Here is a 27,329-nt window from a genome sequence, read left to right as displayed (position 1 = left end):
CTCCTCCCCTACCCACTACCCTCTTGCAACCACTATAGTCCATGTCCATGAGTAAATGTATTTTAAAAGGAATACATTTTTTCTTCATATAATTTTTAGCTTCTACAGCAAAACATTTGTAAAACCAACCCTGGAAAACATCAATAGTCACCCATGCTTTTTAATTTGCCATCCAATGAAAGAGAAGATTATTAATGATTGTGCCTTAATAAGTATTAGTTCTTTGTACATTGCTGAGTTAAGTTATTGTTTTTTTAGAAAGAGTAATCGCCAATAATGGAAATGAAAAAGAAAGAACCGCGCAACATGAGACTGCGTAAATGGAAACCGCATATAAAAAGTTCGCGTAAATGGGGGAATAGTAACCGCATGTAAAAAAACTTGTGTAAAAAAAAAAACTACATAAATCGAGGGATGCATGTATGTTGCATTTCATGTTCACCACCCAAAGTCAAACCTCCTTTTGTCACCATATATTTGACTCTCTTTACCCTTATTTACCTCACCTCCTCTCCACTTTTCCCTCTGGTAACCACTAAACTGTTGTCTGTGTCTATTAGTTTTTGTTTGTTTTGTTCGTTTGCTGCTTTCAGTTTTATATCCCACATATAAGTGAAATCTTATGGTTCTCAAACTTTTCTGTCTGACTAAACTAATTTTCTGATTTTTTTTCACTTTTTTTGAATCAAATATAGACATTTTCTTTTTAAAATTGCTTTAAATAAAAAAAACCTTAAATTGATTCTGATATAATATGGTATATGAGATGTAGCTTAATTAAGTGGAATCAAATAATGGTCATATATGAGGGAACTATTATGTAATAGTATTTGTTTTGCATGTTTGGTTATATTAAGTCTGTTTAAAAGGTATAGAAGATTAAGTAGAAACCCTTTAAAGACCACAAGTTTCAAGGAAGAAACACAATACATGTTGATCCAACTAAAGTTATAAAACTTCTGGTAGACTTGTTTCATAAAGGAAATTGTTTTTCAATTTGAATTGAATTATTTTGTCAATTCAAAGGAAGCATTCTTTGGAAAAAAGAGCAAAGTCTGTGGAGTGGGTAGGAGATATTGTATATTAGTAACCTAGTTACCATGGTAAAAATATTTGGATTGAGCAATTACATTTAGGTAATTACATTTAGATTCTTCATACTGTACCAGTCATGATATCTTCTTTCATAAACTGCAAAGCAGAGAACACAGAAAAAGAAGGAAGAGAATCAGGGACGAGAAACTTCTGTTCTCTGAATGAAGAGGTACAGAGTACCATGATTAAAGTTTGGAACTTAAGACCAGAACCGAAGAAGTGAAAGTGACCTCTTACTTTCATGAGTAAGTGTTGTAAATCACCTGTGATATTCATCAAAAATGCAAGTTCCTGCATCTCAACACAGACATACTAAATCAGAACTTTTTAAAAAAGGGCCTAGGAATTTAAATTCCATTAATTCTCCAAGTGACTCCTATGTATGTTAATAGTTGAAATCCAAATAAAGCCAAATTAGAGATTTAAAAAGAAATCATACAAAGCCAATTGCCTGATAATAATTAGTCCTCCTTTTAAGAATGTTTGTAACCTAGGATCAAGCTAAATAGCAAGTAGTAATCAATAATATTCTATGTGAAGCAGCACTAATTTTTACTAAGTATTTCACTTCTTATAAATCTTGCTCTAGATTGTATTTTTGTGTTTACCTCTTAGAAACTGGCCAACAAACTAATACTCATTAAAGGCTTTCTAAAATGGGAAAAGGCATAGTTGACTAGGACATCTGGGTGGAGCTAACTTCAATCTTTCGATCTCGCTGGGCTTTGGTTTTTCTCTTCTGTCGAATATGGGTTTGGACTGCATCAAGAACTGTGAAGGTAAGACCAGTGAGTGGAACTGGCCTGGGCAACACATTGGGAGTGATGCGAGATGGGACTACTAAAGAGAACTCATTGCATTTAAGGGGGCTGTCACTGTTCTGCTCTAACTGAATGTTGCCAGGAAAGAATTCAGACACGGGATTGCCAGTGTCCAGCTTGTAATAAAAAGCTTGAGATCCCACTTGTAAGGGGAACTCTAACTGTTAAATGGTTGCAACCAATGCAAAATCTCTAACATATAACATAAGCCAATAACTTTAAAGAACAACTAAAACACTTTGGTTGGCTAGATTTAACCTGTAGGCTAATTTTGGCCTTGTTTAGATCCTTTCTAACTCTAAAAATCCTATATATACATCTCCTACCTTTCTCAGCTTTCCAGATCTACGTTACCATATTGGCAACTGTAGGCACCTGGAGACAACCTAAGTAGGAACCAGGAGAAGCTAGATACAGGGTATTTCCTTGTAGACTTAATCTTGCCTCACGTAAAACATTCATATTAGTTTCAAAGCAATAATCTTAAGATGATATTTAGCAGAGCAGATACCTGGTTGTAGAAACTGAAACTGTCCATTTTCATTTAACATGTCATGGCTATTGACTATGTCTATACAAGTGAGTTAGAAATAGCTAAGACTAAAAGATCTGAGCAATCAGATTTCCTGAAGTCTATCCAACAAGTGGTAGGGCCTATATTTCCATGTCATGTATACTTACAATGGAGATAGCTAACTAGGACAAATAAATATTTTAGTTGTGTCTCATTCTTTTACAAATCATAGCCTTCAGGAATCTTCCTTTATCTCTCTGTATAACTCATTCAATCTTTGAAGGTTTGGCCTGTTTTTCTGCCTTAAATGTTAGATAAATCTAATGCAATTTCACTGAATTAAAAAAATAGAATATTGTATAATGTACAAAGTGTACTTTGATACACATACATAAAACATTGATATACCCTTACCACACATACTTAAGTATGGAAGATTTAGTTTAGAAAGATTCCTTCAGTTGTATTTAGAAGTGTTTTCCTAAAGTTATTAGATTTTGGCTCCTTGTGTTGAACTATTCTTTACTATGTAGAAGTCTTGGAAAAATTTGGAAGTTCCATCTGGCATTTTATACAATACTGACTCATTTGATATTTCAAGATTATTAAAGGCCTAAGTATTTATAGACAAGCGTACCACCCTCTCTGCTCACCCTGTTTTGGGGGAAGAAATCTGCCGACCAGGGATTTCTAAAGGTATATTGAGGACACACTTAGACTGAGGTAGGCCTCCTTGTTTTGCCATGAACCCCAGGATTTTGGGTGACAAGACTTAGCAATTATCGATTCTAAGCCAGACACTTTATGCACATTATTCCTAATCTCATAATCCTTCTGCAAAGTAGCTATCCTCATATCACAGTTGAGAAAATTGAGGCTCAGAGATAGTGAGGGGCTTGTTTGAATGACCGAGCTGGGATTCGAAACTGATTCTGTATGGTTCCAAACTCCATGTTCTGTCCATTACTTCCTGGTGCCTCCCAGTGCTGCACAGTGGAAAGGGGGTTTTCTGGGCCCCGTTTTTCTTATCTGTAAAACATGGGAATTGGACAAGATGGTCACTAAGGTCTGTTTGACTTCTAACATCCTATACTGATATTTCAGAGCTTTCTGCTGCAGAGAATGTGACTCACTCTTAGATGAAACCTCCTTTGGATATTTTCAGATACTTCTGATCCTGGCTGAGATTTTCAAACAGGATGTTGACAGATATACTTAATATGAATCTTGTCTCCCTAGTATTTGGATTCCTGCCAATTTTTTGTCACTCGAAACAATGGAGAGCATTATCTTCTCTGTTATTTTATTTTTGCATAAACCTACTCTATACTGTTTCTTTTCCAAACCCTGAATAATGGGTTTATATTTAACTAGACTGTTGAAATTTTTTGCATATTTGACCAACTAGAATACAGATTTCAAAGTCCTTTTGAAATCTATTATTATCTAGGTTCTCTTTAGGACATCATATAAAACAATGCCACATCTTCACGAAATTAGACAACAATGACAAAATGGTGTCAGAGGACCACAAGTTGCCAAGTGAAATATTAGAGTTGTGTGTGTTATGTGCTGAGTTGGCTTAGACTACTGTCAACCCAACAACAAGCAATGTCTACAATGTCTTGTCTTCAACAGCCCCATTCAGCTCCTGTAGACCCATGTCTATGGCTCATTTACAGAGTCAGTCCATTTCATATTTTGTCTTCCTCTTTTCCTGCTCTCTTCTATTTTTCTCAGCATTATTGTCTTTCCCAAAGAACTCTGCCTTCTCCTGATATGTTCAAAGTAGGACAGCTTCAGTTTTGTCATTTTTGCCTCCAGTGATATTTTAGGCTTAATTTGTTCTAAGACTCACTTGTTCTTCCTGGAGATCTGGAGTATCCATAGAACTCTCTTCCAACACAATATTTCAAATGTATTCATTTTTTTTCCTACTAGCCTTCTTTGTTGTCCATCTTTTGCATCCACTACATACTTTTTGGGAAAACGAGGGCATGGATGATCTTAGCCCTGGTCTCTAATGACATACCTTTGCTCTTGGAGATCTTTCCTAGGTCTTTCATTGCTGCCCTTCCAAATTTAAGCCTTTTCTTAATTTCTTGGCTGCAATCTCCCCTTGAATTGATGACCGAACCAGAGTAAGCAAAATCTTTAACTATTTGGATGTCTTTGTTGTCTATGTTAAAGTTGTGTATTTCTTCTGTAGTCACATTTTTTTCCTTGATATTCAAGTGCAGTCCTGCTTTGGCACTTTCCTCTTGCATCAGAAGTCATTTCAAATCATTGCTACTTTCGGCCAGTAAGATGGTATCATCTGCATATCTTAAGTTACTGATTCTTGCACCAATTTTCACTCCTCCTAGCCCAGTTTTTCATATGATATGTTCTGCATACAAATTAAACAAATGGAGACATAAAATGCACCCTTGTCTGAAATGTTTGCCTATGAAAAACCTCTCTGTCTCTTCATATTCTTTCTTGACAGTGGCTTTCTGTCCACAATACAGGTTACACATCAGGACGATAAAGTGCTGAGGCATACCTATTTTTTTCAGAACAACCCATAGCTTTTTATGACCCAGACACAGTCAAAAGCCTTACTGTAGTCTATAAAACAGACTAATCATCTTCTGAAATTCTTTGGAGTACTTCAGTATTCAAGGAATAGTTGCAGTTAGATATCTAGTGCTCCTCCTTTTCTGAATCCAGCTTTAACAGCTGGCATTTCTCACTCCATATAAAATAAAAGCCTTTGTTGCATCACCTTACTTGCATGGGAAATGAGAGTGAAGTTCCTACAGTTACTACACTCCTTGGCACCTCTTTTCTCAAAAACTGGGATGCATATTGAACATCTCTCTTCTGGAAGGTTAAGTAAACAAGAAGAAATATAAAGTTCACCTGCAAACATATGAATTTGGACTTAGAGAGTTGGACTGAAGATACAAATGAGGAATTATTAGACTCCAGGTGTTATTTAAGGCCATGAGAATGAATGAGACAATCCAGGAAAAAATGGAAGATTCAGAAGAAGAAAGGACACTGGATTAGGTTTTGAAGATCTTTAGAGGTTTTATAAAGTAGAATTCAACAAATTATAGAAGTAGCTAACAAGGAAGAAAAACAAGGACCATGTGGTTTGACATAGGCCAAGAGTGAAAATATGACAAGAAGAAAGGAGTGGCCCTCTGTGTTGCTTGATGCTCTGAAATCAAGTAAGATGAACACAGACAAGTTAACATTGGGTCTGACATCATGGAGGTTGTTGAGGACCTTGATTAGAGCACTTCCAGTCAAATAACATCATCTAAATAGGGTGGAAAGAACAAGACTGAAGTAGATTAAACAGCAAATGTGAGGAAGGCGAGGAAATGAAGACATTGTGTGGGATTGTTTACCTTAGAATAAGAGTGGGAAAAAGGTACCAAGTAATGAGAAATCAAAGAAAGTTTTGACAGGGATATGAGATACTAACATGTTCCTGTGCAGATAGGAATGAATAAAGCGTAGTATATGATGCAAGTGTGAGATAGGGTAAACAAGTGAAATATGTAAGAAGGTGAGAACCACAGGGTCTGGAGGACTCGCAGAAGGATAAAACCTTGAATGGAGGACTAGCAGAAGGATAAAACTTTGAATGAGAGGAAGGAGACTTACTTCACTGACAACAAAAGACAATCAGGAGAACACAGGTGACAACATGAGGCAAGAATTTAGATTTGATGAGATGAGAGAGTCTCCATTTGACAACTGACCCATGTATTCTCAGTGAATTATAGGTGAGCTCATTAGCTGGGTGTAATTGTGGAGGAGGAGAAGGAAATTTGAGAAGAGATGTGAGGGTACAGAATAGTTGCCTTGGAGAGTAAGACAGCAACCTACTGGAAAAAAATCATGACTGTTTCACTGGACAGAGTTAAATGCTCATCTGAGGTCTATAACCATGCAAAGTGAAACCAATCAAGTGAGTTTTGTTATTTTGTCAGCAGGAATGGGGAGAAAGATAGAGGGCTCCACCAGATGTTTTGCCAGGCAGGTGATCGAGAAAAGAAATATGTAAAAGGAAGTTTTAAGAAATAAATCTAGAAAGATATATTGAAAGATATGTTGAAACCAGTTCATAGAGGGCTCTGAATGTCAGACCAAAAAATGTAAACTTTATTTCACAGGCAATGAGAAGTTATCGAAGTATTTGTGACTCTGAAAGTGACATTACCAAAACTGCACTCCTGCATAATTAACCTGCCTTTAATGTAAAGAACTGAGAAAGTTAAAGAAAAGAATCGAGAAAACCATTTGTGAATGACCAGGGATTAGATATCAAGATCTAAATGAAAGTAAATGACAGTAACCTCCAGACCATTGAGGGTTACATTCCTAAGAGATCTTTGTACCTGCAGGAACCAGACCAACTTGATGGGCACATCAGGCCACAGGAGAGAGAATCGGAAAGGCTGGATGGACTAGGATTAGGTAGGATGTTACCTAAAGCAGTTGGAAGAAGACATACATCAAGGGACATATCAATTAATTACAGAAAGAGTGAGAATCCAAGAAGTCACCTTGAGTATCAGAACCAAATAAATAATCGTTGGCCAGTAAAAGGGTCAGAAAAGGTGAAGAAGAGTTTAGAAAGTGGTGTGCACAATGAGCAGTGTCAGAGTGGCTGACGGCATAGATCATGGCCAACATGAGGACATTGGGTGCTGGCCCAACATACTAAATAGGGTAGGGGGGCCGGCCGTTTTAAGGGGATTGGAAGGGGTTTTGGGCTTATTTTTCGTTTTGTTTTTCCGGGCTTGGCCATTTTATTGCCAAGGTTTTGTTTTTACCCTTGGTTGTTAATTTTTTTGCCTTTTAATTTTCCTTTTTTGGCTTTGTTTTGGTTTGAAAGGTTAAGTTGAAAATTCATAAAATAACACAATTGTCAGTAAGGCATAATCAGCTCATTACTATACTGCATGGAAGAACTAGTAATACTTCAAATCAATCCCGAGGATTTGATCATCTTCAACCTGGGAGCCAGTAGCTATGCTCGTGATCCCATGGACATCACTTTCAAGCTGAAAGCATAATCTATTCCCTGGTAAACCTGCCACTAGGATTGACTTTACAGTTTTTAATTTAATAAGCAAACTCTCCATCACCTAGTAATTTATAAACATATTAAGCAATAGAACACTGGGACAGAATCCCATTAAGTTTTATTCGATATCCGTCCGTCCAATATTTTGTGACCATCTAGCATCAGATACTGTGCTAAGTTGTGGATACAAAGAAAAAAAGACACCATTTTTGTTTCTCTTCAAGAAACCTAGAGTCTATTAGTAAAGAAAGATAAGCAAAGAAATATTTATAATAGTTGTTATGACTGCAGTGTGCGCAAGGTTTATGGCTGCATGACTCATGGGAAGGCCAGAGAATGGGTGGGCAGATGGTAGTGGTGATGGAGGTAGTTCCATAGGACTTTCAGAAAGATCAGAAGAAAAAAAAGGCAGGGCTGTAAAGAGTCTAGGCATCTTAGAAAGAGGAAATAACTGGTATAATGCCTTCAGGGACTGAGCAAAGTGGCACTTTGGGAGAAATTCCCAGTAGTTACATATCACTATAACATTTCGATTAGGTTTGGATTTTACTCATTCATGTGGATTTTATTTCTCTAGCATAATCTTTATTTTTTTTTTTTCCCTCCCTTGATTTGAAGTTTAATCAAGATTTTTTTCATTCTCCTTTACTTTCAAAAGCTCCAAATAGTGTTTAATATAATGGATGCGTGTAAAACCCAGGAATAATACAAATAAACTTTAACCAGAATAGAAATATACCTGTAAAATCAGTCATTAAAAAAAGAAGAAGAGTGTTTATTTATTACTTTATTTGATTAAATTAACCAAAAGGAAAGCTGATGTAATTGAGGCAATAAAAGATTGGTAGGTCTATCGGTTTTCTTCAGGAATATTTTCTGAGAAGAACCAAAGCCTCTTCACATAATATAAATAAGAGTGTTTATCAGCATATGCTCATGGAGAAGAAAAAAAGAAAACCTCAAACCAGTTTCCATTTCCTTAAGATTTATCCTGTATTGAATTCTTGGAATCTTGATATTGCTTTATTGACATATATATTAAGGTATATTTAATTTTGTTTTCCAGTATTCCCACATACACATCTTTGTTTAGAACCCACAGCTTCTGCTAAATAAATTACTTCCCTTTGGCTTCAGATCAAAAGCAATTTCAAAAGAAGGACATCTTTTCTGAAGTTCAATTACTGACTCTTGGGACTCATACAGGAAAGTTACAGCTATGGAAAAGAAAAGATCAACCATAGGCATCTGAAAATGTTGTTCATAGCATTAATATAGGTGAATTATACAATGTCTGGTTCTAATATTTTCTCTTTTGATACAATTGATGAAGATAAACACTGATTCTCACTTTCATAGTAGTCAGCTCTGTATTTCCCTCAGTGACTCTTGACAGTCTGTTGGATTTCTGGCATTAATTACATTCTAACATTTGCTTCTAAGACCCCCAAGGCTCTTAGTTATGATCCATAAGTAAAATCAGATAAATATGGTATTTCCACTCTCTCATGCAATCCTATTTGAACTATAACTAGAGTAATAATATGTCTAGGATTCTGTAGCTTAGTCTTGATTTCAAATATTTTTGAGTATGAATGAAATTTTACACTCTAGAATTTATGTCAGGCAGTGTCTTGATTTTTCGTTCTAATAATGTCACTATAGATATATGAGACTTTAAAACTTGGAACTGAAAAGAGTATTTTTTAAAAGTTCTCATTTTAAATCTCCAAGTAATTTTTTTAAAATAGTAAATAAAAATTATATGTGAATTAATTAACATATATAACTTTAAATGAAAATGTGTCTGGTGGTGGCATACCTTACAAAAAATTTAAATAAAAGCAAATTGAAATTTAATTACCTTTTGTCAGAAATTTACTTAGCAGCCTGTGATAAGACCAGAGGTTTTGACACTTAACCAGAGTTAGAAAGACCTATTCACCTTATATTTGTCACTCTAGTCAGCTGAGATAAAGGGACTGCAAGAGACTGTAAAATGAGTCAACATATTATGGGTCAACTTAGAGGAAGAGACTGTTACTTGAGGTCAGAATCCTATTATAGACAGCTCAGTGTGATAAAAATTTTGCCATCCTATTATAAGTTTAGGAACTTTTAAGAGTTAGGGTAATATTAGAATTCTATAGAATTAAGTGAGTTTTATCTTATTGACCTAAGTCTTATAAGTGTTTCTTCTGCCTTTGAGGATTCATAGAATTCTTGTTTTTGTCCATTCATGAAGAATACATGAATGGACATGTATCCTTTTATTTCCTTGGCTTCAGAAATTCACCTTTTAGAGGTATAAAATTGATCAATTTATAAGAATACAAATTCAATTTGTGGCTAAGGGCTCTTCCCTCCTTTATTTGCCAAGTTCTATTCAAAATTCCCTGGAATAGGAACAGAGTTCCTTCTTTATTCACTAGGTATGTCGAAAGGAAAAAAGTGGCCCTTGGACTATGTCTAGACCATCTTTGTGGTGCAGATATTCTAACACTATGCCCAGGTTGAGATGACATCTTGGCTTGGCAGGACTTCCAGGTCTTACTGGAAAAATCAGAGCAACGTTCTCAGCCATAATTTCTGGGATTAAGGAAAGCATTTGCAGAAGAGCGATAGTAATTTCAGATCTTGTGGGCACTGATATTATGCCAGCACGGTTAACATACTTCTCCTGGATCCAACTGCATATTAAGCAAATCAGGAATAATGCTATTCCTCTTATATTTTCTTTATTTCTTCTCAGTTATATGTTCTTTGTTCAATATCAATTGTGGCTTTATATGATAGAGGAATTTAGAGATGTTATAGGGTAATCTGACTCAAGACAGTGTATCTTTAAAAACAAATATTCTTCCAGACTACCACAATGCACATACTGGTATTATCTAATATGTACGTAAAAGCATATATCTAACACTATCCCACTGGCCAGAAATAAATCCTGTGCCTTCAAACAGAAGGCACTCACTTGTTCTATGCATTCTTTCTAAATTTGATTTGATGAGCTCAGGCCCCCCCCCCAAAGTATCCATTCGTTGCTCCAAAAATTTTCATATGATCAATGTAGCTAACTTCTAATTTCAACATCCTATCAGGAAACATTGTGTCATTAAATAAAATAATATTGAGGTTTCTCAATATTTAAGACTCAATAAAGCAGTGTTTGAATAAAAAAAATAACAATAATATTGAGGTTTCTCAATATTATTTTATTTAATGACACAATGTTTCCTGATAGGAATGCAGGAGAGAACATCATTCATTCACTTTTTCTCCTTTGGCACCAAGAGGTTTGTACCAGAAATAGCTGTACGTGTATCAACAGCTGGCTGACTGTTGTTTGCAACCCCAAATTCTTTAATTCATCTTATGTTGACAAATAAACGTGCATCTGCCGATGTTTGGCAAAGGAGCGCTCACTACTTCTCTGCAAATTTCCTGGAAGGAAGCATCTTCCTTCTCAGCTCTAGTCCGGGTTCTTTAATAGCATTTCAAAGAGCACATGTTCTTCTGGTGATCACAGTAGTCTCCATGGTTAGGGAGGAAACCTTTGAAATTGATCAAGCTCCAATTCTCGTGTGCCTTGTCTGACATTTAGCTGGTTCTTGCCCTTTCATCCAACCTCTCTGGATACAGAAGCCAGGAGACTTTAAAAAATAAAACAAAACACAACACAACAAAATAAAAACAAACGAAAACTCCATTCCTTAGGGATAGACAGAAGGAAGGGAACACCATTTCCTGATAATCATATAATTCCAAAATTAGCCTTATAAACAAAGGAGGGAGGGGACCTTGACATTGAATTCCCACAGCTGGTGTAGCTAGCAAATACTGGACCCTAACCAAAAATTTCAGAATGGATCTTCTTACCCTTTGTTAATTATAAATAAATAGATTTCCAGACTTTTTGCAAAGGAAGGGCGTAAATATGCAGTTTGAAAATGATAGGGTGAGAATGAAGAGAGATTCTGTACTTTCCTGACAAGATAAAACCGATCTTCAGCTCATGGCTATCTTCTCCAAGTTTATAAGTTTTAACTAAAATAGATTAAAGAGGGCAGTGAGAGGTATTTTTTGTCTTCTGTCCAGAAAGTTTTCCCATCTTTTATCTGATAACTTTCCCTAGCCCTTGACCTCTGGCACTTGACTCTGGTGTGGTCCATGATAACATCCCATTGCCTTGGCCACAAAGATTGATCCATGGGTGAGAATGTGATACAAGTAGGCTCGATTAAACTCCTTCCCTGAAATTTCTATGTAAGTTCTATGAGAAAGAAGTTTTATTCCCTGGAGCTGTGTTTAAATTAAGGTTCTTTGGTTGAAAGTATTACAAGCCAGTACTGACTACTTTAAGCAAAAAAAAAAAAAGAAAAGTTTATTGGAATGATATAAAATAGCTCTCAGTATTGAAGGAAAGCTTAACAACCAGACTTCCTAAAGGCAGCCTAGGGATGTAGATATGAAAAGCTAATAGACAATTTCTTCAGGGGCCAGGGCCCAACCTCCAGGACGCATCAGCTCTAGTCTTTTTCTGCCCTCCTTTACTCAACTTAGCTCAAGATTCAAGTTCCTGAAAAAAAGAGCAAATGTGATTGGCTTCACTAGTCACAAGCCTTCCCCTGGGTTAAGGGGAGAAAGGACACCATGATTGACAGTCCCATAGGACTGATGAGAATGGGAGTAGAGCAGTTCCCCAAAGGAAAATCATGCTTCTGTTACCAAAAGAAGGAGAAAGTGGTTGTAAGCAGGCAGAAACAGACATTCACTCTAGAATCTTAAGCCAGGGCAGCCAGGGGATCTTTCCTGACCTGTGCTTGCAGTAGCTCAGGTGGGCCCAGTTGGGAAAGAAGAGCCAAATGAGCAATCCAGAAACCAGTGCTCAGCCTTCTGGCCAGCCTCAGGAGCTAGTCAATTTCTTTTTTTGCTTGGAACTAGTTTCATTTTGGTCCCTTTGACTTGCAACTAACAAAGTCCTGAGCAATGTCTAGTTTTCATGAGTGATTTTTAGACCTAGCAATCTCTAGAATGTCTTTTTAAAAATTAGAACCTCGCCCCCCTCCCGACCCCTGCCCCTAAATCTGTACGTGTTGAATAGGTAACATTTCTTGGATCATCATGCAATAAATTTTGCAGGGACACTTGAAACAGTCAGTTGCTTATTCTTGAAGAAACCGTGATTTCTTGAGGAAATCAGTGGGAAGACTGGCTTTGGGATTTGGGGGGTTTTATTTCAGAAAGCAGCTCTATTTCAAGAAGACTTCAGAGGACAAAGGAAAAGAAAATCTGATAGGCAATCACTGAATGAGAACTAGAGAATATAAAGGTAAACATGTGCTATCTCTGTGAGGTAAATATTCAAATTCTTTAGGAACTTGTTATTCTTGGAAAGCACACCTTAAAGTTCTTCCTATCTTCTCTCATTTTCCATATTGTTAATTGCTGGTGTTTGTTGCTTTAAATGTAAACTATCCCACCTTGGAATAGTTTCTGTCTATGAGGACTCGGTAAATGCTTAAAAGAAAACCCTTTTCTTCAAATGTTGGGATAATAATGCGTATGTGTGTGTGTGTGGGTGGGGGGTGGGCAGGGCGGTGATGGAGTGAATCTCCACCTTTTGTTTTCCTAAAGTTCTCACCACTTTTTGTCAAGGCTATAACACTGTTAGCAGCAGGAAAGAGGACAGGCTGCCTGCTTGTGCTTTGCCTAATATCAGACTGAGGCCCTTGCAGTCTGATGACGTGGGTGGTGAGTGGTGCTTTTAAACAAAGTTGAAATAGTGAGATCCCAGGCCCTTTCCTAGGACACTCTAGGTAGACTGGTAAAATAAATATCTGTGTTCAGTGGTGAAAGATGGTTGTGTGTAGAACTATTGGTCAAATAATTGTTTCCTAGCCAGGGGAACAGCAGCCTTTCAAAGAACGGGGCTAAGAGAAAGTAGAAGAGGAAAGGATGGCATTGTTCAAGAAACCTACACTCAAATGCAGGACTCTTCAAGACCGGCCTTACTCTAATAAATGTTAATATGACCTCTCTCTAAATACTTGAAATTCTATCAAGTCAAGATTTTATTTAGGCTCAAAGCACTCTCATTAATAGACACTTGACCGGGTGTTAGTCATTGTATCTTAGTGAGTATTGTTTTAATAACTTTTTTTTTTCTAATTGAGATAAAATTCACAAAACATAAAACTCACTATGTTAACCATTTAATTTAATTTAATTTAATTTAATTTAGGGGAGTATGTCCTAATGATTTTTTTTTATTATTTGTTTCAGATATACATTATAATAGCTAGATATTTATATAATTTATGAAGTGATATCCTCAATTACTCTAGCACCCATCTGGCACAATACACAGCCATTACAATACTATTGACTATATTCCCTATGCTGTACTCTACATCCCCATGACTGTTTTGTAACTACTAATTTATACTTCTTCATCTTTTCACCTTTTCACTCAGCCCTGCAACCCCCCTTCCCTCTGGCAATTACCAGTTTGTTTTTTGTATCTATGGATCTGTTTTCATTTAGTTTGTTTGTTTCTTTTGTTCCTTAGATTCCACATATAAGTGAAATCATATGGTATTTATCTTTCTCCAACTTATTTCACTCAGCACAATACCCTCTAGGTCCATTCATGTCATTTCAAATGGTAAGGTTTCATTTTTTTTATGACAGTAATATTCCTTTGTATATATGTACCATAATTTCTTTATCCAATTGTCTATTAATGGGCATTTAAGTTGCTTGCATATCTTGAATTTTAATTTCCTTCCATATCTTGACTATTGTGAATACCACTGCCATAGACATAGGGGTTCATAGATCTTTATAAACTAGTGTTTTAGTTGTCTTTGGATAAATACCCAGAAGTACAATTCCTAGGTCAAAAGGTAGTTCTATTTTTAATTTTTTGAGGAACCTCCAAACTGTTTTCCATAGTGGCTGAACTAATTTGCAATCCCATCAACAGTATACGAGGGTTCCCTTTTCTCCACATCCTCGTCAGTACTCGTTTTTTAATTTATTGATGATAGCCATTCTGACAGGTGTCAGGTGATATCTCACTGTGATTTTAATTTGCATTTTCCTGATGATTAGTGATGCTGAGCCTTCTTTTCATATGTCTATTGGCCGTCTGTATGTCTTCTTGGGAGAAATGTCTACTCAGGTCCTATGCCCATTTTTTAATCTTTTTTTTAGGGGAGGATGTTAAGTTATATGAGTTTCTTCTATATTTTGGATATTAATTCCTTGCTAAATATATTATAGGCAAATATTTTCTCCCATTCAGTAAGTTGTGTTTTTGTTTTGTTGATGGTTTCTTTTGTTGTACAAAAACTTCTTAGTTTGATGTAGTCCCATTTGTTTATTTTTTCTTTTGTTTCCCTTGACCAAGGAGATATACCAGGAAAAAAATTGCTAATAGCAATATCAGAGAGTTTACTGCTCATGTTTTCTCCTAGAAGTTTTATGGTTTTGAGTCATACATTTAAATCTTTAATCCATTTCGAGTTTATTGCTGTATATGGCATAAGAAGTTGGTTTAGTTTCATTTTTTTGCATGTAAATGTCCAGTTTTCCCAACACCATTTGTTGAGAAGACTATCTTTACCTCATTGTATATTCTTGCCACCTTTGTCATAGATTAAATGACCATATAGGTGTTTATTTCTGGGCTCTCTGTTCTGTTGCATTGATCTGTGTGACTGTTTTTATGCCAGTACCATGCTGTTTTGATTACTATGGCCTTACAGTAGTATAGTTTGATATCAGGTAGTGTGATACCTCCAAATTTATTCTTCTTTCTCAAGATTTCTGTGGCTATTTGGGATCTTTTATGGTTGCATATAAATTTTAGAATTATTTGTTCTAGTTCTCTGAAACATGCCATTGGTATTTTGATAGGGATTGCATTGAATCTATAGATTGCTTTGGGTGGTATAGCTATTTTAACAATATTGATTCTGCCTACACATGAGCACAATATATGCTTCCATTTATTTGTATCTTCTTCAATTTCTTTTTTCAATGACTTGTAATTTCTGAGAACAGGTCTTTTACCTCCTTGGTTAATTTGATTCCTAGGTATTTTATTGTTTTTGATACAATTGTAAATGAGATGTTTTTCCTAATTTCTTTTTCTGAAAGTTCATCATTGGTGTATAAAAATTCCACTGACTTCTGAATATTAATTTTGTATCCTGTTACTTTACTGAACTCATTTATCAGTTCTAACAATATTTCGGTGGAATCTTTAGGGTTCTCTCTATATAGTATCATGTCATCTGAAATAATGACAGTTTTATTTCTTCCCTTCCAATTTGGATGCCTTTTATTTCTCTGTCTTGCCTGATTTCTGTAGCTAGAACTTCTAATACTATGTTGAATAGAAGTGGTGGGAGTGGGCATCCTTGTCTTGTTCCTGATCTTAAGGAAAATGCTTTTAGCCTTTCCCCATTGAGTATGATGTTAGCTGTGGGTTTGTCATATATGGCCTTTATTATGTTGAGATATGTTCCCTCTATTCCCACTTTGCTGAGAGTTTTTTCATAAATGGATGCTGGATTTTGTCAAATTCTTTTTCTGTATCTATGATATGATTATGTGATTTTTATCTTCAGTTTGTTAATGTGATGTATCACATTCATTAATTTGTGGATATTAAACCAACCTTGCATCCCGGGAATAAATCCAACTTGATCATGGTATATGATATTTTTAATGTAGTGCTAATATTTTGTTGATGATTTCTGTGTCAATGTTCATCAGGGATATAAGCCTACAGGTTTTTTTGTTTTGTTTTGTTTTGTTGTTGTTTTTTTGCCTGTCACTGTCTGGTTTTGGAATCAGGATAATGGTGGCCTCATAAGAAGAGTTAGGGAGACTTTCTCCTCTTGAATAGGTGTTAATTCTTCTTTGAATGTTTAGTAAAATTCACCTAAGAAGGCATCTAGTCCAGGACTTTTGTTTTTTGGAAGTTTTTTGATTACTGATTCAATTTTGTTGGTGATAATTGGTTGGTTCAGATTTTCTGTTTCTTCTTGACTCAATCTTGGGAGATTGTAAGTTTCTAGGAATGTATCCACATCTTCCAGATTGTCCAATTTGTTGACATTTAATGGCTCATAGTGTTTTCTTATTATCTTTTGTATTTCTGTGGAGTCCGTTGTTACTTCTCATTTGGGTCTTCTCTCTTTTTTTCTCAATGAGTCTGGTTGAAGGTTTAACAATTTTGTTTATCCTTTCAAAGAACCAGCTCTTGGTTTCATTGATCTTTTGTATTGTTTTTTGACTCCATTTCATTTATTTCCTCTCTTATCTTTATTATTTCCTTCTTTCGATTTACTTTGGGTTTTATTTGCTGTTCTTTTTCTAGTTCTTTTAAGTGTAAGGTTAGATTGTTTATTTGAGATTTTTCTTGTTTCTTGAGGTAGGCTTGTATTGCTATGAATTTCCCTCTTAGGACTGCTTTCGCCGTGTCTCAAAGATTTTGAGGCATTGTGTTTTCATTTTCATTTGTCTCTAGGTATCTTTTGATTTCTTTGTTGACCTCATTGTTAACCCATTCATTGTTTAGTAGCATGTTGTTTAGCTTCCATGTGTTTGTGTATTTTCCAGATTTTTTCTTGTAATTGATTTCTAGTTTCATACCATTGTGATTGGAGAAGACAGGATATAATTTCAGTCTTCTTAAATTTATTGATACTTGTTTTGTAACCTAACACATGAGCTATCCTGGAAAATGTTCCATATGCACTTGAGAAGAATGTATATTCTGCTGATTTAGGGTGAAATGCTCTGAAAATATCAATTAAATCTGATCTAGTGTGTCATTTAAGGTTTTATTTCCTTGTTGGTTTTCTGTCTGGAAGATTTGTCCATTTGTGTCAATGGGATGTTAAAGTCTCCTACTATGAGTGTATCACTGTTGATCTCTCCTTTTATGTTGGTCAGCTTTATATATGCTCCTATGTTGGGTGCACAAATATTTACCAGGGTTATGTCCTCTTATTGTATTGATCCCTTTATCATTAAGTAATGTCCTTCCTTTCTATTTTTTTTAAATTTCCATTTGCATGGAATATCTTTTCCCATCCCTTTACTCTTAGTCTGTGTGTGTCTTTTGATCTGAAATGGATCTCTTGTAGACAGTATATGCATGGGTCTTGTTTTCTTATCCATTCAGGAACCCTATGTCTTTTGATTGAAACATTTAATTCACTTACATTTGAAGTGATTATTGATATGTATGTAGTCACTGACATTTTATTATTTGTATTTATTTCTCTCTCTCTCTCTCTCTCTTTTTTTTTTTTTTGCAGAATTCTTTTTAAACATTTTTTATACTACTGGCTTGTTGGTGATAAATTCCTTAAGCTTTTCTCTGTCTTTCACCTTCTATTTCAATTAAAAGCCTTTCTTTTAATTAGAGTATTCATTAGATTCTTGTTTTTCAATGCTTTAACTATTTCTTGTCAGTCCCTTCTGGACTGTAAAGTTTCTGTTGAGAAATCAGCAGACATTCTTACTGGGGGTATCCTTGTAAGTAACTAGCTGTCTTTCTCTTGATGCTTTTAAGATTCTCTCTTTGTCTTTGACTTTTGGCATTTTAATTATGATGTTTCTTGGAGTGGGTCTGTTTGAATTCCTCTTGTTTGGGACTCTTTGTGCTTCCTGAACTTGTATGTCTAATTCCTTTGACAGGTTAGGGAAGTTTTCTGTCATTATTTTTTAAAATAAGTTCTCAATCCCTTGCTTTCTCTCTTCTCCTTCTGGTACCCCTATCATGCAAATGTTGGTATGTTTGATGTTGTTCCAGGGGCCCCTTAAACTATCTCCATTTTTTAAAACTTCTTTTTCTTATTGCTCTTCCGGATGGATGTTTTCTGCTCCCTTGTCTTCTATCTTATTGATTTGATCCTCTGCTTCTTCTAATCTATTGCTGATTCTTTCTAGTATATTCTTCATTTCAATTACTGTATTCTTCACTTCTGACTGGTTCTTTATGCTTATTATCTCTCTATTGAAGTCCTCACTGAGATCATTTATTCTCTCCCTAAGTTCATTGAGCATCCTTATAATCAGTGTTTTGAATTCTGTCTCTGGTAGGTTGCTTACCTTCATTTCATTTAGTTTTTTCCTGAAGTTTTCACGTGTTGTTTCATTTGCAGCATATTTCTCTGTTTCTCATTTTGTTGCCTCTCTGTGTTTGTTTCTACATATTAGGAAGATTTGTTATGTCTCCCAACCTTGGCCAGGTGGCCTTATGTAGTTAATATCCTATGTGGCCCAGTGGTGCAGTCTCCCTGATCACCTGTACCAGGGACTCTGGGCATTTTCCTTGTGTGGGTTGTGTGTTCTTCTGTTGTAGCTAATCTTTGATTGCTGTTAGCATGTCAGTAGATGGGATTGACTGGCTGTGGAGTTTGGCCATGCCCATGGGGCATGAGCTGCTGCTAAGTGGGGACTGACCCCACTGAGTGGGATTCATTCCAGCAGGCTCATGTACCTGGTGAGGCCACTCTTTAGGAGTGCCACTTATGGGGCTAGTCAGGTGGTACTCTGTTGTGATCTGACACCAGCCTCTGGGGCCCTTTAGGAGGGGTTCTGGGGCCCTTTGGAAGGGGCTCCCGTGTAGGTCAAATTTAGCTTCTGCTTTTGATTGTTTTGGGCTACTTAATAGGAGCTACAAAGCAATCCACAGATGGTTGCTGCCTGTGCTGAATCTAGAGGCAAGTGGAAGAAGCTATGCTACAAGTTGAGGTGGGTTACCCCCAGTATCGGCCTTGGGATGGCTCAGCAAAAGGACCAATGCAGTTGCCTGTAAGTCTTCACAGCTGTAAGAGACTTTGGTCGGTATAGGAGTTGGGTGGCGGGGAGGGGCACTCAGGGAGTCACCAAAGTAAGGCCTACAGATTTCACCCAGCCAATACAGAATCAGGTTTTGCTCCCATGCTGAATTTTGGCTTCCTATAAACATCTCAGGTCACAGAGAGGCCAGCCACTGCTCACCTTAGGCCCAGAGACACCTGAGATCTGTTCATGAAATATTGTAGCTTGGGGCATGGCTTATGGCCTCCCACAAAAGTCTCTTCTGGGATGCACGGGCTGCATGTGGGATCCGTGAGTTGAGGGCTGTTGTTTCCTGTCAAAATCATGTCCCAGAGAAAGTACAGGCTGGGGGCTGGCTGCCCAGCAATGGGCCCACCGTAGGCAATTTGTGGGTTGGATAGTGAGGGTCTCAGGGAGACATAGGGTGGAGCGAGCTAATCCATCAGGACAATAAAGATTGTTGCCAGTGCTGAGCCCCTGGGATCCCGCAAAAGTCACCAATCACAGCGAGGCCAGCAGCCATCCACCTTGGGCACACAGATCCCAGTGATCCACCCAAGAGACACTGCAGTTTGGGCTGGCTCCAGTGGCCCACCATCAAAACTCTCTCCTGTAATGTGTGGGCCATGCACGGGCATCATGAGCTGAAGACTGCTGCCTGCCCATGAACACATGACCCAGGGAAGGTGTAGGGTGGTGCTGGCTGCCTGGCAACAGCCCTGCTATGGGCAATTTGTGGGATGGGTGGAGTAGGGTCCCAGAGAGACACAAGGTGGAGTGGCCTGTTCTCACTGGGCCAATGCTGCTTTAGAATTGGCCATGTGGGGGGAGAGCTCAACATAGGCAAGATGGTGCCCATCTGTAGACTGCCCCAGAGGGAGGCCTGACAAAGGAGCAATGGCGGCTGTCCCTCCAGTCCTTGCTCTGGTGCCACACAACTTGGTCCCTTTCCATATGTCTCTTGCACCTTCCAAACTGCTGACCCTCCACGGAAGCCCAGGGTGAGTGTCTGTGAGCGAGTGATTCTATGCGTGGGCCTTTTAAGGGAGACGTCTGGGTTTTCAGTTTCCTTCTGTCTCACCCAGATGGCCAAAATCCCCATTGATTTTTACAGTCAGATTTTGTGGGAAATCCTCTTTCCTGGACTGGAACCCTGTACTGGGAAGCCCACGCAGCCCTGCTCTCTCCTGCTACTCAACCACCACTTGTGGCTGCAGGCCCAACCACTTTGTGTCTCCACCCTCTCCTACCTGTCTCGATGTGGCTTTTTCTTTATCTCCTCAGATGTATGTGTTATGATCAGCTAGACTTCAGGTGGTTCTCCAGTTGTTTGTTTTATAATTTGGTTGTAAATTTAATGTGATCATGGGAGGAGGCGAACCCTATTTTTACCTAGCCTGCCATCTAGACCATAACTCCCATGTTAACCATTTTAAAGTGTACAGTTCAGTAGGTTTATGAACAATGTTAGGCAACCAATGTCACTGTTTCATTCCAGAACATTTTTATCACCCTCAAATCCCTGTTTACTTAACACCTAGCTGCAATGGGAGCTTTAATCTTGAGGAAGTTTGCAGGAGGAGAGATAAAAAAAAAAGAGGGATAGAAAGTTTGGGCTAAACACCTAAGGGTGGATGTCTTGATGAAAGATATTCTTTAAAATGTTGATTGGAGTTGGCTCTGGGGTGTTGGCAAAGAGATTCTTAAGAGTACTTTCTTAAGAGTATAGGACAGAAGCATTTGAGATCTTGCTCCCCAACAAACTTCATCAGTTTGGTTCAAATAAATTCTTATTAAAAAATATATAGGACAGCAATAGCCTGACTCTTAAAATTAAGGAGATAATGTTTAGTCTTGTGTCACTGAAAATTACTGATGTCAATCCTATTACAACCCTGCCCTCAAAATGTGGTTGGCTCAATTCATACACTGAGTCCTGGATAAGCCCGCCCGAGGTTGTACCTGCACTACCTGGAAGTGTCTTCTTAATGGGAATAAAACAAAGAGATGACTTGGAAGTTGATATGGCTTTCACTGGGACAATCGGAACATGCATGCAGGGACTAGATACCTTATTTGGTATACTAGCTGTGCATATTAAGAGAAATAAATTAAAAGAAAAAAAAAATCCAGAAGCATGCATTCCCTTTATATGCTAGCTAAAATTCTGTAAACCATGTAAACATGGTCCCCGATGTTCTGGTCAAACATAAGAGTTTTCATGAGCATTAAGATGTTAGTCAATAAGGTCTTTTGCAAAGTAACTTTGTCTTCCAAAGCCAAAGGAAGCAAAGATTTTGAAATTTAACCTTAAGTTCCTGCATACTAAGGTTTACCCAAAGGTAGAATCAAGCTCTGAAGGGGTACAATAGGCATTTCACTGAATTCTACTAGTAACTAAAGCTGTAAGCACTTCAGGTGCAGGCTATGGAAATGAAGTAAAGAATCTGCCCTGGGCTGTGATTATTTGCACCAAGTAAAATCAACAAATAATACTCAGGCTGTAAGTAAGTTTTCCTGCTGTGCCAGTTTTATAATAAAGGTGTTTTTCTTTTTCAGTTGAACTTTCCATTGACTTAAATCATTTATTTTCCTGGAGGTAATTTAAGTACATAGTCAATGAAATCGTTTACTGTGTTTACATTAAAAAAAAGAAAAGTTTGAAATCTCACTGTTTCATCAATTTGAATATACTTAAAAGTATTCCTAATATTCTGGAACCTCCCTCTGATTAGAAGAGCTAAATGGCAACCTAATATATATAGACTTAGAAAATGAACCAAACAAGGAAAAAGATTTAGCCCACATTTGGATAAAAAGAAGTTCTAATTTATTTGGAAATATCTCATTAATCTGCTTGTTAGAATTGTAGGCATCAGTTTGTAAATATAACAGAGAAGTAGCTTTATGTTAATCCAGTTAATATGTCATTTAGAATCAACACTTTTTCTCTGTCTTGCAATTTCAATCGTTATAATAAGGCAGGCCTTTAGAGTAGGCGACTATGATGTCACTTGATGGAGGGTGGAAGGGGACTCTTCCAAAAATAGTTCACTCTTAATCTATTATGAGGTCTGGAATTGGACATTTATTTCTTGGATCAGAAAATTCTTTTCACCAAGAAGCATCTACTTAAAAAACTGCAAATACTCATGGATGGGTGACTCATTAAGCATTACATTATATTTGACCGCTAGGTGAGAATGTATTGTATGTGTTGGTTTTGTCCTTCACTCTTTCTTTCCAGTAATAGGCTATCCCTTCCTTTAAGGGAGTGCTTTCATCCCAATCCAGCCCTGTGCTTCTGGTGGAAGCTATCAATCAAAACATTCTCCTTCCCCAGCCTTATTTCCCTTGACCCCATCATGACCATGGCTTGTCCAAACTTGTCCCTATCCCTGGCCTCAAAGATTAGTCCATGTGCCTACATTAGTCCCCAGCACAAGCCAGGACAGAGTTCTTCCTTATATTTTTCCAACTGGAGCTGGTGGAAAAAAATTCTTTTTTCTCTTCTCTGAAGGACAAAAAACAGCCCATAGCTGCTTTTTGCTGTGTTTCCAAGTCTCTTCTGACATCCACTTAAGAGAATAAAGTCTTAATGCAGAGAGAATCAGAGATGAGAGACACCAAGTAATCTCTGAGACTCTGAATCCATTGGACTCCAAGACTAATAGCTTGCCCTTTCCTAGTTTGGTTACACTTGTGCCAATATTACCTTTTCTCCTTAGGCTATTATGACTGGGGCATCTGTCATTTGCAAACAAAGGTCTGAGAACTGAAAACAAACATTTTATAAAAGGACACAAGATAACTAGGGGAGGGGTGGTGTTCTGGTTGAGGATAGTGTGTGGAAGGTGAATTAACCCTAATTATTCTGTGGTTAAATGGGGGTCCTGTGTTAAAGTTACCGACAACTTTTCAGACTTTACTCTCAAGTGAATTGAGAGGTAGGGCAAGGTGACCAAAGTCCCTGAGAATGAGAGCTAGTTTTACTCTGGGGCCTCAATGGCCTTGGCAATCTCCTGGGCTATTGAATTCAGGATGAGGCTGCATGGGACCCATACAAGAGTAAGGATGTGCAAATACCTGACTTAAGCTCTTACTTAGTCCTGTATGTCAGTCTATTGACTCAGTTTCTCCACCAAATGAAAGAAGCAACATGTAGGTCCAAAAGGGAGTCACTGTTTTAAACCATAATTGACCTTGGAAAACTTATTTTATTTAAATCGTGTCTGTTTTTTCCGCCCGTACTGGTTGTCTTTTAAACAGAAATATAAAGAAAAAATGGGCAAAGAAGGCAAGGTGGAATTCAATGTTTTCTATACTCTCTCAAACCATTAGAGTCCTGGTACCTCAGTATTATTTTAATTTTGACCTATCAAAGTTACAAAATTGTCACTAGACAGCAAATGATATTATTTTTGTAGAGTAAGAGTAACGAGAATTAGATATCTTGAAATAACTTTTTTTTTCACGAGATTACAAATACAGAGTAGATGTTGAAAGCCTCTCTCAAGTGAGCTAGGGAACTTTCTCTAAAGTGCTGTATAATCAGTGTCAGCTTCTTATACAACTAATTTGAAATCTTTGATGCCTAAAGGTCTTATAAAGACCTTTAAATAGATAATGTTCTCTAAGGGTTTTATTTTTTTAAGTTTCATAATGGTGAAGGCGAATTCATAAACTATATTTTGTTCTTTGGAAAGAGAAAAACAAATTGACCTTCAGCATATGTCTCAAGGTTACTATGTTACATGCCATTTCAGCCCTGGGAAAGTACTATTTAAAACTGAAAATTAAAACCAAACTCATATTAAAAGTTTTTACCGTGTGGTCAGGATGCTGGGAGTGTCTCACTTTCTGAAGCCACCCCATCGCCTACTTCCTCCTCCTCTATTTATTTCCATGGTCCTCCTCTTACTTATGAGTAATAAAGGAAGCCAGAGTAAGAACAATGGCATGTTCCTGGCTTTACAAGAGTGCCACACATCAGAGGAAGACATTTATCCCAGGGAACCACAGTTTTGCAAGAGATCCACTAGGCAGAAAGTGGTTTGATATCACCGCTGCATAGCAGAGATTGAAATAGGCTGACTGTGTTAGAACTGCACAGGCACCCTGGGGTAGGGTAAATTCCTGTCTGGAGGCTGGCTGCCCAGGTGAAGCTCACAGGCATCTTGCCTGGGGCAAGGTTATCAGCATCTCTAAGCCTCTGCTTATTCTTGTAGACTACATAAATGTACTTACTTCTGAGAATTAAATACACATGAAGTACTTAACAAAATGCCTAGCACAGAGTGTTAAATGTTAATATTATTGCTAAGAGTCTTTTAGAGAAGGCTTAAAAAAATCCAAACCAAAGTGGCTGTTAAAATTTTTCTGAACCACCAGATTTTATCTTCAACCAGCCTTACCTGCTTGTTACTGGTTCATTTGTCTATTGTGTCTTAGTCTTTAAGCCCGTCTGCATTTTTAGATGAGCTCCTCTCCTTGCCCCACTCCAGAGCCCTGTCCCCGGAGGGCTTAGGTCTTCCTCCTTCGTCCCTGTCCTGCCCTCACTGCCACCCAACTTGTGCAAAGACACTTATCAGATCTATTTCAGTCCAGCTCTTCAGCTTCAGAGACTTTCCTTTAAAGAACTGCTTATTCATTCATTCTCCATCTCTCTTGTGGTGAAAGTGAACCCAGTATAGAGTTAGTAGTTTGTGCTGTGTCCATTCATGCAGAATGGAGGTCAGGCCAGGTCAGCATGCTGCTGGGCCAGTGTGCTGCCTGGCACTGTGGCCTTGTTTTTGCTTTGCTGCCAATAAAACTATATACATCACCCAGGACCATAGGCCAGTGCAACTGTCACGTGCTAATACTGACCTCTAGGGGCTGGCGTTCCTTCAAATAGAGTCTTTATCTTCTCATTGAGTTCCAGGACTGTGATGGCAGCCTCTTGCTTAGCTGTTGCCAAATCAATTTGTAGCTTTTTCAGTTTCCTTTTGTGCTTTAGTTTCTAAAAATAATAATAATAATAAAAGTTTCTGGAGACAGAAACATAAAAGGAATAAAAAGAACAAATGATGTCTGAACAAATATGGCCTTTGAAGCCAGGCTTAGATGAAATGCTCTCTGTTTGTCTAGACTGAGTCCTGTCCTCAGTCATGAAACTGAGCGCATATGCAGTCAGAGCATTCGAATCCCCAATGAGCAAAGCCTACTCTCCGCATCATAGTATCTTTTTATCCTCTTGAAGGGTTTTTTATCTGGATCTGAACCTTGTGTTTTGTTGGTTATAATAGAGGCAATTAGAGGAAAAACTCTAGTTGGCAGTTGGCATTTTGCCACTGAGGTACCAATGCCTGAAAGTATTTGATATTTTTTTCCAATCTGTAGGTAGACTCACGCAAAATAGAGACTTGATTCTGTCATTTTTCATCCTAATACCATAATGGCTTGCATTCAAATCAATTCTAAAGGGTGTGATACTACCATGAAATGATGATGTTTATAGATATTTATTATGGTATCCAGGTAGGGAAAGTGGTCAGGGCTAGGAATGGTGTTCAAGCAATAGGGGAGAGGAATTCCTTGTTATAAAACAATCCGATTGATGATATCTAAATCTTTAAATAGCTACATTGGAAAGTTTTTATGTAACCAAAGGATTCACCTTGAGACTTTACAGCTGGAAGGCTCCTTTTATGATTTCAAAGTGAATTTGATTTGTCAAAATTGGATTTATCTGCAATTATGGAGAAGTTGTCTATTATGAAAAGTGTGGCATCTGCACTTTTGTGCTGCTGCCTTTCCACTGAAGAGCTCATCTTGCCAAGTCTTTGTGGGCAGGTAATTAGGAAGCCCAGCAAATAAATCACTCACAGTTTTTATTAGACATAAATCTCAAGATAGGAAAAAGAATGGTTTTCACTCATCAGGGAAGACTCTCCAGTATTTGAAAGGAGTACACTGGGGCAGTAGGGCATCACACTCTTTTTTTTGAGAGTAAAGCCAGTGAAGTCAGTTTATCAAAGATGGGATTAGATAGACACAGACCTCCCATTTTAAAGACAGGTTGTCTTCCAGAGCCAAACAGGAAGATTAGGACTTCCCAAAAGCTAATTAAATGCCATGCAGAAGGGCTAAAAGAGAATGCATTACTCAAAGGAGAATCTTAGTCATGGAACTTCTTAAAAAGAATTGGAGGGGTGGACTTTGGCAGGGTTCACCCTGTGCAGTCCAGGGGAGAGGTGCCCTGAGCCATAACATGAGTGCCTGGTCTGTATGGCAGTCCTACTACGGTGGTAGTTAGTATTCACATGCTCATTGCATCATTGTAGTAAGTATGAAATACCCCTTTGGTGTCAGGCCCCGTGCTGGCCAGCTGTTGAATCGGCAACACTGATAAGGTCTCTGCTTCATGCTGCTAAAACCTTCTAACTAATTTCTTTCCTCTATGTCTCTATCCACCAAAACCCTTCATGAGTTGGCCTCTCCTATGGATAGATTAGTTCAGGGAGAGACTGAGCTGATAAAGAAATGCACGCACCTGGGTATTTGATAGCTGTGCTTCTCATAGTAAATTATTAAATTGTCATGCTAATCTATACTTCCCTCTCTTGTAAGTTGGTTTGCATCAGCTCATTCATGAGAACCTTGTCCATCCCAGGCCTGTGCTGATAACAGGTATGAGGCCCTGTGTGGTCATTAGCAACCTTTCCCAATGCTACTTCAAGACTGTACCATGCTCAGATTTTTCACACTTTCCTTTTACCACTTAGAATTTGGGGCTAGAAAGTGGGAGGAAGGGTACAGAAATAAAATTAAGAAAGTGTAAGGAATGAGGAAAAGGGTAGAAAGAGGGATTCAGAAGAGAGTCTAATTTAAAATATCAGAAAAGAACTGATAATGATATGCATGCTGAAGTGTAGGGATTAGGTGTACTGATGAATGCAATTTATATTGATATGCG

General features: G+C 37.6%; 1 protein-coding gene across 1 annotated transcript in view; it reads right to left on the bottom strand.

Annotated features, from left to right (window-relative positions):
• CCDC192 (coiled-coil domain containing 192) overlaps positions 1-27,329 on the bottom strand; it is a 191,114-nt gene that overhangs the window by 41,155 nt on the left and 122,630 nt on the right. Inside the window, exon 6 of the mRNA XM_011358346.2 lies at positions 25,241-25,373. Within this exon, the coding sequence (XP_011356648.2) occupies positions 25,241-25,373 (133 nt within the window). The remainder of the gene's footprint in view (positions 1-25,240; positions 25,374-27,329) is intronic.

Source organism: Pteropus vampyrus, unplaced genomic scaffold (genome assembly GCF_000151845.1).
Source record: "Pteropus vampyrus isolate Shadow unplaced genomic scaffold, Pvam_2.0 Scaffold39, whole genome shotgun sequence".
In the NCBI taxonomy this organism is placed as follows: domain Eukaryota; kingdom Metazoa; phylum Chordata; class Mammalia; order Chiroptera; family Pteropodidae; genus Pteropus; species Pteropus vampyrus.
Note: the sequence above shows the minus strand (reverse complement) of the source record. Positions and strands in the feature narration are given on the sequence as shown.